Here is a 10,232-nt window from a genome sequence, read left to right on the forward strand (position 1 = left end):
TGCAGCAATTATCAACAGTAGGACATGGGGCCAATCACGGATCAATAATACTAGGACTAGTGAACTATCTACTATGACAACTATCCGACTGTATTTGGACTGTTTCATTCTAACTGCATATTCGCATCACATGGCTCTCTTTTTAACGATGATGTCCGAACCAATTTGTGTGCACCTTGATTGATGATGTCCGAACCAATTTGTGTGCACCTTAGTTGTTTCGCCGTATATCTACTATATGTTCAACTAGTACAGGTTACGAATAACTTTGCCAACGTGACTATCCCTTTTAACCCCTTTCAACTAGTCTTTCACAAGCTACACAATCAACCAAACTTTCAATGCCAGGGTGTTTGTGTATATTTACATAAAAACTATTAAGCTCAAGAAACCGGAAACAATCTCTCTGCTTTCTTAAAGGTAGGGGTAAGGACCGCATACGGTTAGGTTGCTATCAATAGTTCTCATTACTTATGACATTTCATAGAGAAAGTTAACTTTCTTCTTTCATTGAACTATACATATATCATACATGTCTGCAGCCACTCAAATGGAATGGAGAATCTTATATTTGGTCTTGATTTGATGTATATTTACGATGCCTTCATATGAAGGAGGATTGGGGGTACCGCAGATAAGAAGAGCGACCCAAAAGCAGAAAAAAGAGGAATTTCTACCAGAAGGGCAATAGAAGCAGGCATTTTCTTGTACAATTGCTTACACTTTTTTCTCTTGGTTCACTAATCAAAAATGTAAAATTAACAATGGCCTAAAAAGACTTGGTTCTCTTGTAATCCTAGCCATTGTGAGATATGTGAATATGGCAAAGTGAGTTGAAAATAACACAAGTTAATCAATGGTTATGAACAAAAACCTCCTGTAAGATGAACAAAAACTTATCGAGCTGTTGGTCTCGTGATAGACTCATCAATGGACAAGTAATGGTCACTCGCACCTAGGTCCACTGAGCCCGCGTGAAGGGACGAATGCATCGAATGCCTTGATATATCATCTGAACTACCTTCCCTTACTGCTTCTGCACCTCTTTCGATTGAAATTGCATCCTGGATTTCCTTGATAACTTCTGAGATTGACGGTCTCATGCTCCCATGGGGTTGGACACACATCAAAGCTTTCTCAGCTATCTTCCAAATTGATTGGATATCATAGTCATTGTGTAAAGCAGGGTCGATAATACCCTGAATATCCCCACTCTCAATGTGTAGTTTTGCCTAGACGATTAGAAGCAGAAAATATTAGATTCAGTCCAGTAAATGCAGAAGGAGTACCAATGCTGAATGTATAAATTCTTTCCCATAATGCATCAAGTATTAATGCAAATTATCCAGATATTCTAACTAAATCATTAAAAACCTAGAGGAGACACACATAAGAAATCATTTAATGGTAAGGTAGGACTAATTTAAAAAGCAGAAGATAGAAGGGGAGCCTTGGAGCAATAGTAAAGCAAAGTTGTCTCTGTGTGACATATCGCTCACGGGTTCAAGTCGTGGAAGTAGCACTAATTCTTGCATCAGGATGGGCTGTCTACATCACACCCCTTGGGGTGCAGCCCTTCTCTGGACCCAATGCGGGATGCTTTGTGCACCAGACTGCCCCTTTTTATTTTATTTTTAAAAAAAAAAACAGAAGATAGCAGCAACTTATCTTAAAGGGAGAAAGTATTAAGGTGACAATTCACTAGCATATTGTAATAAAAGATAGTGCATATAATCAAATAAATGATCTTACCCATTGGACTATATTACGGCAATTCAAACCAAAATTTTCATTAGAAATTGCTTCTTGACCAGATATTAGCTCCAAGAGAATGACGCCAAAACTGTAAACGTCACTTTTGTCCGTCAACTGCTGCGAAATGTAATATCTGTGTAGAAGTTGAATTAAAAGAGCCAATATACAAGTCACTAAGAAGATATGACTTATTAGGAGAAGACAGTTTGGGAGAAGCATTAGCCACCTAACTGCAGGTAGAATTCATAAGCATTCAAAATAGTTTTGGTAGAAAGAACATATCAGCCAGTTTTAACAATTCTACACTTTCTTATCAGGATTTATTTCTTTTTCTTTTATTAAAATCATGTAATTCCACATGAACCTCCCCAGGTAGGGGTAAGGTCTGCGTACACATTAACCCCCGTCCCCCAGGGACCCCACATGTGGGATTATACTGGGTATGTTGTTGTTGTATGTAATTCCACATGAAATTGTTGAGAAAAAATCAAAACTTTCACTAAGAGAAGGTGGTGTATCAATTGTCGATACTCCTGGAAAGGAATTGTGCACAAGGTCCTTTTCTGTAATTATCACTACTAGAAAAGAAATTTTATTAATGTTGAGGAAGTGAACGAACACAATGGAAGAAAAGTCTGGTTAGAGATCATTGTAACAATTGCAGGAATAGGTGCGAGATTTAGAGAACCTCTAGTTTTGAATAGTAGAATGAGACAGACGTAAATGGAGTGGAATGGATATAGAGGCTTCATATAGATGATTGAATGAAAGAAACTGATCTAGATACGTCCTAGCATTGAGAACCAAATAAATAAACAAATAAAGCATACTACAACCAAGGCCCTTTCCGTAGGATGTTGCAGTTCTGGCAAGTCCTTTATATTCTGCCTTTTTAGAGGGTGAAGTAAAACTGCTAGAAGATAGGCTTGTGCTTGGGAAACTTCTCATATAGTCAAGTGATTTGCTTTTTCCCCACAGCTTTGCAACTGGTGTATAACTCAAGTTGGGAATAAGGATATTGGTAGCACTAGCTTTGTTCGCATCATTTAATATTCATAAATAAAACTGTCTTTTTCCGAAAATAGCTCCAGATGAAAGTTTAAATTAGTATATCAACAAATTAAGAGTACACATAGCAGTAAACATTTGTGGAATAAAATAACATGCGGTTGTTGCTTAACCTTGTATAGTAAATAAAAAGTTCAAAATTCCAGAGAAGAATGCATACTCTGGATCCAGATATCCTACAGTTCCACGGACTATGCTCGACACATGAGAGGCTCCATCTACCGCAAGTTTGGAGAGACCAAAATCTGAAACCTTTGCTCTCATATTCTTGTCAAGCAGAATGTTGCTAGTTTTCACATCTCTGTGGATGATAGATGGGACACATCCCGTGTGAAGATATTCGATTCCTGAAACAAAGCGTAAGAGTAACACAAATTAGAAAGACGATGCTTCTCTTCTAATCCAAAAAAAAACCTCTTCCTTTCTCACCAACCTTTTGCAGCATCTTCAGCAATCTCAAGGCGCCTGATCCAATTAATACTTCGATCAGGTAATTGAGGACCTGCCGATGTTTATACACATTGAGCATGATCCAGTTTTTAAAACTTAATGTAATTAAAGTGATAGATGAACTTACCATAGAGATGTTCTTTAAGAGTTCCATTATGCATGAATTCATACACTAAGATACTCTTCCCATCTTCCTGGCAAAATCCCAGAAACTGTACGAGGTTTCTGTGATGTATTCTTGAAAGCAGAGCTACCTGTGTCAAATATCATGTATTCACATTTTAAGTATCCAGTGAAAATGTACTCATTATTCTAAGAAGTAAAATCCTCAATAGGAACGGAAACTGTAAATTTGCCTATAAACTGGAGATGGTTCTAATTTGCATCAGATCCAAAATTGCACCATGTAAAAGGAAAAGAAAAAAATTGCAGCACCGCACAAAAAACTTAATCAGGTTCTAATCCATTGCTGGTCAGGAAAGCAGGTTCGGATGGCCTGCAACCTTTTCGAATTCACATTTGGGGTGTGTTTGGTATGAAGGAATATGTTTTTCAATTTTCCCATATTTGGTTGGCTTAAATGTGTTGGAAGATATTTTCCTTATGAACTCATTTTCCTTCAAATGGAGGAAAATGACTTCCTTACCAAGAGGAAAATATTTTCGATACTCTCTTTCAACCTTCCCCACCCCAAGCCTCACCCCCAATCCACACCCTTCCCACGCCGGCTCTCAAACTCCCACCGCCCCGCTCATCCCCCTGCCCTCGCCCCTTTCATCTACTATAATATTTGCCTAGATTATATGTTTTCCAAAAAATATTTTCTGGTACGCAACCAAACACCAGAAAATAAGCAAGAAAACCACTTATTTTCCATGGAATTTTTTTTCCTTCATACCAAACACAGCCTTGATGAGAGTGAAAACGCACTGCTGAGAAAATATCCTCTGGCGTTGAATTAATCCTGTAGAAATTATGCACCTTTTACTGTTTATAAGTAAAAGATGAAAAATAATCCTCTAACCAACAAAGCCTCCTTTTGCAGGCATCCAATTATTTTTAGCCACTCTCACTTTAGCAGCTCAAGCAATTCATTTCAATTTAAGTAGAATATTTCTCTTTCTTCGTCCATTCATACATATTTCATATATTGCTAATATGGAGTTGGGTTTTATGTGATTCACCAAATAATACTGAGATGCTATGCAGACTTGAAAAGCAAAAATAAATACAAGTATCACGGTAGCCCCCAGCGCTTCGGTTCAACGGAAAAGGTAGTACAGTGGAGGAGAAAGGTAGACGCCAAGTTAAGTATTTAAGTGAAGAGGTAGAGGAGTGGGCCCATTATCCCCGAGTGTCAAAACTAAAACAATGGATTCATCAGTCATAAAATATAGAAAAGGATTAGTGTCATGGTAAAAACACCTATATCTTCCTCACAAAGGTTATACAAATAATAATGTGTTTTTAGCCTCAAAGTCAGTACTCAACATTTAAGACCATGCTTATGCCGATTCATCAAGCAAACAGGCAAACTTGATAATAGCTTAGATAAGTATCAGTAACGAATATAAACAATTTTGTTTCTTCAAGACTTAATAATTTAGCGTCAAATGACTCCTTCAAGTCGTTTCCTCCACTATTTAAAATAGCTACACTTCAAATTGAGGACTAAAACTGCAATTCCATCTTTTTTCTTATTCTTTTAAATGTCATAAAGTGTAAACAAGCTTCTAGAATATAATAGGAACATCCACCTACTTACCTCATTTGAGAACTCTCGCTTCCCTTGGAAGGAATTATTGGTAAGGACTTTGACGGCAATTTCCTTCCCATCCTTCAATTTCCCATAGTATACAACTCCAAATCCCCCAGATCCAACCTTTTTTTCAAAGTTCCTGGTTGCTTCTTCAAGTTCAGCTAATGTAAAGCAGTGTGCTGCTTCTGTTGCAGCATCCCCAAAGGAAGAGACAAACCTTTGAGGAGGTAAATTCTGTTCGAGGCGGCCTAAAATAGAAGCAGATATATAATGTGAGTCCCACCAATGTTTTGTATGCATTATGAATACGACATAATTAAGTATTGCATCACACCTTTCTTGGGAGAGCTTTTTTTTCCTTTTTGCAATAGTATGCAAGAGGCAATAGTAGCAAGAAGAAGAGCGGAAGCCCCAACTGTTGATCCAATGATGATTTTCTTACGGCTGTGATTGCTGTCCCCTTTGCGAAGATTAATGTTTCCAGTGTAGCTGAAGAGAATGCAGAAATTTCGGCAGATTTTGTAAAGAAACAGAAAATGATTTTTTTTAAGAGAAATTAAAGGCAGCATGATTATCAGCGTAACTTAAGACTTGTGATTTAGAGCAGTGAGTTGAGCCTAGTAACTAAAACTTTTAGTTGTTGAAGACACTTTGTATGCACGGCCAATAGAGTCACTCAAATAAGAACCACGAGCTGGATTCATTCTGCGAAATAGTTAGGATTTTTCTCGTTTGCACATCACTGTAAGATGTTGCATAAGACTGGCACAATATACCAACAACTACGCCTCAATCCCTTGGAGTTAGCTATATGAATCCCGATATCCATGTCGCTCCATTTAGACTCACCTCAATCCAATATTTGAAGTTTTAGGTCTATAGTACGATAAAAAATAAACTCAACCTCAAATCTACTATGGTACAAGACCTATGCATCATCATAAGATGCAAGAAGTAACCTCAGAAAGAAAACACTTGGCACAGAAATGATACCCACTTCAAAATGACACCGTTATTGAGAAGACCAGATGGCACGCTTCCGGTTAACATGTTGTTCTGAACATACCTGCAATCATAATTTTCATTAAGAAAGAGAAGAAAACTTTACCTAGAGGTAACACATTTGACTGCAAAACTAAAATCAGAGAAAGAAAATGCAAGTGGAGCAAAATCTTTTTCACATTTATCCACGAAGATAATTGTGCAGCTTACAGTTCTTTCAAACTTGTTAGGCCTTCTAAGGAGGAAGGAAGCTCTCCACTTAACTGATTGTTCTCAAGATGTCTGCAAGAAGCATAATGATGAGATTCACCACTCAATCTGCTTAAAAAGGATAGCAAAAGAAGGAATTAAAAGAGGAATTTTGATTCACATTATCTGCAAGTTTGGACATCCACTAAAATCAGGTATTGGACCAGTCAGTGAATTCCCATCCAGCCAGCTGCAGTAGGAACATGGGTGCGTATCGTTTGCAATGCAGCAGAAAATGAAGAGATGAGCCTCCACATATGGTGTAAGGAACATTTGAAAGAATTCATTTTTGACTTACAGCTCAACTAAGCTGCTCAACTTTGTCAACTCCGGCGGAATATTTCCAGTCAAATTTTTTCCAGACAATTTACTGCCAAAGGTGACAGTGATGAAGCATTAGCTCACAGGTTCAGGTTGAGAGAGCGATGCCAAGTAGAAAGTAAAAATTTAGGTACAAGACTTCTTCCATAAGAAAAGTGTGGAAAGTCGTGTGAAACTTAGCATAAAGAAGATAAAATTAATGAACTCTACATTGATGTTATTCTTGGTAAGATATCTGAGTCACAACGGATCCAGGACCATGGGACTGGTAAGCATGGGTCACCACCTTCGTTTGTCCAATTGGCAGAAGAGTAACGCGAAATTATACTGGAAATAACTGGTCCTGCAACTCATGGAAAAGAGTAATGGACATACCTAATTAGATCTTGAAACTAATGAATCAAAGGTGCTCAAAGAAAGACATTGTTTTACCATCTAAAGATCCGCCAGTTCTCTTCACATATCTGTTTATTTCCATAGCGTTCAAGAGGGGCCCCACGGTGGAGTCAGCTGTCTTTCCGAAACGAAAAGATAACACAAAGGGTAAGGATAAGTTGAAATAGCCCGGCTCATATAAACGATATTTCCCATGTGCATTCTCTTGGATATTAACAACAAGCTTGCTAATATCAGGATCTCCAGGGAGGACCAACCGAAATTTCCTAGTATCACTGGGATCCAAATCCTCAATTTCGGCAAAATAAACAAATGCCCATCCAAAACCAGGGAAACCATCGAGATTCAGACGATAAGTCAACGAGCCATTTCTTCCTACTACAGCAGTCTGCATTGCTTTCTGAGGAGGCATTTCACCATTTACAGTGCTGACATCAATTGGCATTTTGGTTGAAACTCTTTCGGTGCCAGCAGCAACATCCACAAGGTAATTGGCTTTTTTTATGGTGTCAGACGCCCATATTCTATCGAATGGGTCATCAGGGTACCTACGAGGACAAGGACATTAAGGGCAGATTACAATAAGCCATAAGAAGAGATCGTGCTGGCGACAGCCTAAGCCCGAGCTTTTCAATTTAAAGAAGTCAATAGCTATCATATTCTAAAAGTAACATGCAAAAACAACGATTTGGAAGCTGTGACAGTAACTGAAGAACTGAAACATACCTGACAGGATCATCACTCTCTGCACCAAAATTAATCCTTGCGGAGACGCTCATGAAAAAATCATTTTCAAATTCATTCATATATATTGAACCATTAAAACGTCGGAGCTCAAGTGTAGAGATGAAGGGCTGTCCAGTAGTTGCATTGGATAAACAGACACTTATTGAAGGGTCTGTGGCTAGAAATATTAACTCTTGGTACTCCATTGTATTAGCATCAGAAATAACTATTGTAGCCCAACGAGTTGCCCCAAGTGAGATGTCAAACTTTGGGTAGAAATTGTTGTTATCAAAGTTTCCATATAGAAAAGTTGCTCTTACAAGGTACCTGTTCCTGGGAATCACATCAAGTGTATAGCAATACTTTCTGTTATCGGCTGGAAAGTATCTCAAGGTCATATACTGTGTCCTCGTCTCATTTAATACAGAGATATTAGCTATATCTCCACTTATCATTTGAGTATCAGGAGTCCATTCAAGACCAAGTTCATCTGTGAAGTTGTCTTTACCTCCACAATCTAAACTTACAAAACCTGTTACACAGTTTGAAGTCTATCAGCAGTGTGTGAATATATTTCCACCAACTTTCACAACCATACGTAAGCTTTATTAAAGAATGACAACTGCTTAGTCTTTTACATGTAACAATCTAAACATAGGAATCAGGGAATATTTCTTGCATTTGTAGCAAGTTCAATTTCTGTCAATGGCAATGCTATTCAACATAGTCTTACAATCTATCCTCCTAAACAGTGAATTTTTTCCTGTTCAAAGTCAGTTCTTCAATTAGAGTTCTTTCTACGTAGCTATCATAGATAGTCAAAGATATAAAATGCTAACACGTTCAGATCAGCTTTTCATGATTGAATACATAAGCACTACAAAACATATATTCCATGAATATGCATCTAAGTAGTTACAGTACATCCTTAAATATGACACCAAGAAATGAGACAAATGAAGCACTCCACTTCTCCTACTCTTCAATTTGTTTTCCCCATTTTCCTTTTCAAATGCACTATTAACTACCTAAATAAATAGTACTGATTTTTTAAAAAGCACCACTGGCATACTAATCTAAATTCCAGTAAATACTAACTACATTAGTATGCCAGTAGGTTCCGGTTCCGGTGTCTGGAACCTACTGGCATACTAATCCGGATTCGTGCCATAGAAAGCCCACTATGGGGGTTTCAACGCTCCCTGCCAAAAAGGACTTCACTCACAGGTACCATTCCTACACACCATTTCTGTGGTCAATTATATATAGAGTATTGAACACCCTTCATCGAAAAATTACACGGAGTATACAAATATTAATACTATGTATGTAGATTAAAAATTACACTTTATATATATATATATATATATATATATATATATATATATATATATATATATATATATATATATCAAACCTTGAATACCCTTTGCAAAATTCCTAGTTTCGCCACTATATGTATGTATGTATGCATGTATATGCATTGTGTATCATTAAAAAAAACAATAGGATTAAAATGCTTCTAAAATCACATCTAGCAGCAGATATACTACATCAGAGTACAAGATGAACATAAAGAACACACCTTTTAAAAAAAATCAGAACAAATATTTTAACCAAAGGTACAACCCAGAGCAGCAGAAACCCACGAACTAAAGAACAAGTAAATCTAGAAGCCCAGAAAACATATTAAGTTAATATTTTTTTTAAAAAGCAGACAGATTTAAGCAGAAGAGTACCTGGTTGTGCTCGGCTACCATTTATGAGAAGAAAAAGAAACCAAAGAAAAAAGATGAAAAATCTAGACTCCATTTTACTCTAATCTTGTTCTTTGATGAAAAGAGAACAAAACTATGAAGATGTGAACATCAAAAAAGACTCAGCTAAAAAGCTGAGAGCATCTATTATTCAAGAAATGAAAATTGAAAAATGGGAAAAAACCAAGTTTCACTGACACATAATAAGATTTAATAAATGAACTACATAATTTAAATGATTGCTATATATTTGTGGAGTGGAAGAGAGAGAAAGGGAATGTTTTTTTTTTTTTTGTTACTTAAACAAATTAAGTAAATGTTGAAAGGGAAAGTGAAAAAGATTTGAGGAATTGTTAAAATTGGAGTTTTTAGAGTGTGGAAAGGACTCTAACACTGCTAAGTTAAGTTGGTTGGAAGCATTATCACTTGTCAGGGCACTACTTTCTATCTTTCTTTTAATTTTTTGTTTTTTTGTTTTTTTGCTGCTTATGTTTATCTACTTTAAAGAAAATAATGTAGTAGTATGTTTTATTGACAGGAACTTGGACAACGATAAAGTTTTTTCGTATAATTTATAGGTTATGAGTTCGAGTAGTAGAAATAGTCATAAATATTTACATTACAGTATATTATCTATATTATATTTTTTGGGTACAATTCTTCCTCGTACCCTATGTGAACGCGAAATACTTTATGCCCGATTTACCCTTTAATGTAGTGATATTTTTTTTAAAAAAGCTTAGTTCTAA

The 10,232-nt window shown here is 36.6% G+C and overlaps 1 protein-coding gene across 2 annotated transcripts; it reads right to left on the bottom strand.

Annotated features, from left to right (window-relative positions):
• Positions 652-9,853, bottom strand: LOC109229382 (probable LRR receptor-like serine/threonine-protein kinase At1g67720). 2 transcript variants are annotated; one of them, XM_019394800.1, is made up of 15 exons: positions 9,466-9,853; positions 7,727-8,258; positions 7,037-7,548; positions 6,815-6,947; positions 6,582-6,653; positions 6,405-6,473; positions 6,245-6,316; positions 6,030-6,098; positions 5,367-5,521; positions 5,039-5,280; positions 3,401-3,527; positions 3,257-3,325; positions 2,984-3,170; positions 1,753-1,843; positions 652-1,232 (listed from the first exon to the last, which is right to left on the bottom strand). In XM_019394800.1, the coding sequence occupies exons 1-15, from the start codon at positions 9,536-9,538 to the stop codon at positions 897-899; spliced, it is 2,739 nt and encodes a 912-aa protein (XP_019250345.1). In that variant the 5' UTR covers positions 9,539-9,853; the 3' UTR covers positions 652-896. The 2 variants fall into 2 exon arrangements, with proteins under 2 accessions (XP_019250345.1, XP_019250344.1); XM_019394799.1 differs by having other exon boundaries at positions 1,753-1,888; positions 9,466-9,852.

The sequence above is a fragment of the Nicotiana attenuata genome, chromosome 7 (assembly GCF_001879085.1).
Source record: "Nicotiana attenuata strain UT chromosome 7, NIATTr2, whole genome shotgun sequence".
Classification (NCBI taxonomy): Eukaryota; Viridiplantae; Streptophyta; class Magnoliopsida; order Solanales; family Solanaceae; genus Nicotiana; species Nicotiana attenuata.

Bases quoted from the DNA above. Each gene is read 5' to 3' on its own strand.
- LOC109229382 (XM_019394799.1), bottom strand. From the start codon at position 9,538: ATGGAGTCTAGATTTTTCATCTTTTTTCTTTGGTTTCTTTTTCTTCTC. The intron at 6,474-6,581 runs GTAAGTCAAAAA...TTCCTACTGCAG, and splicing joins TTGAGCAGCTTAGTTGAGCT to CTGGCTGGATGGGAATTCAC. The intron at 1,233-1,752 runs GTAAGATCATTT...CTAATCGTCTAG, and splicing joins GCCGTAATATAGTCCAATGG to GCAAAACTACACATTGAGAG.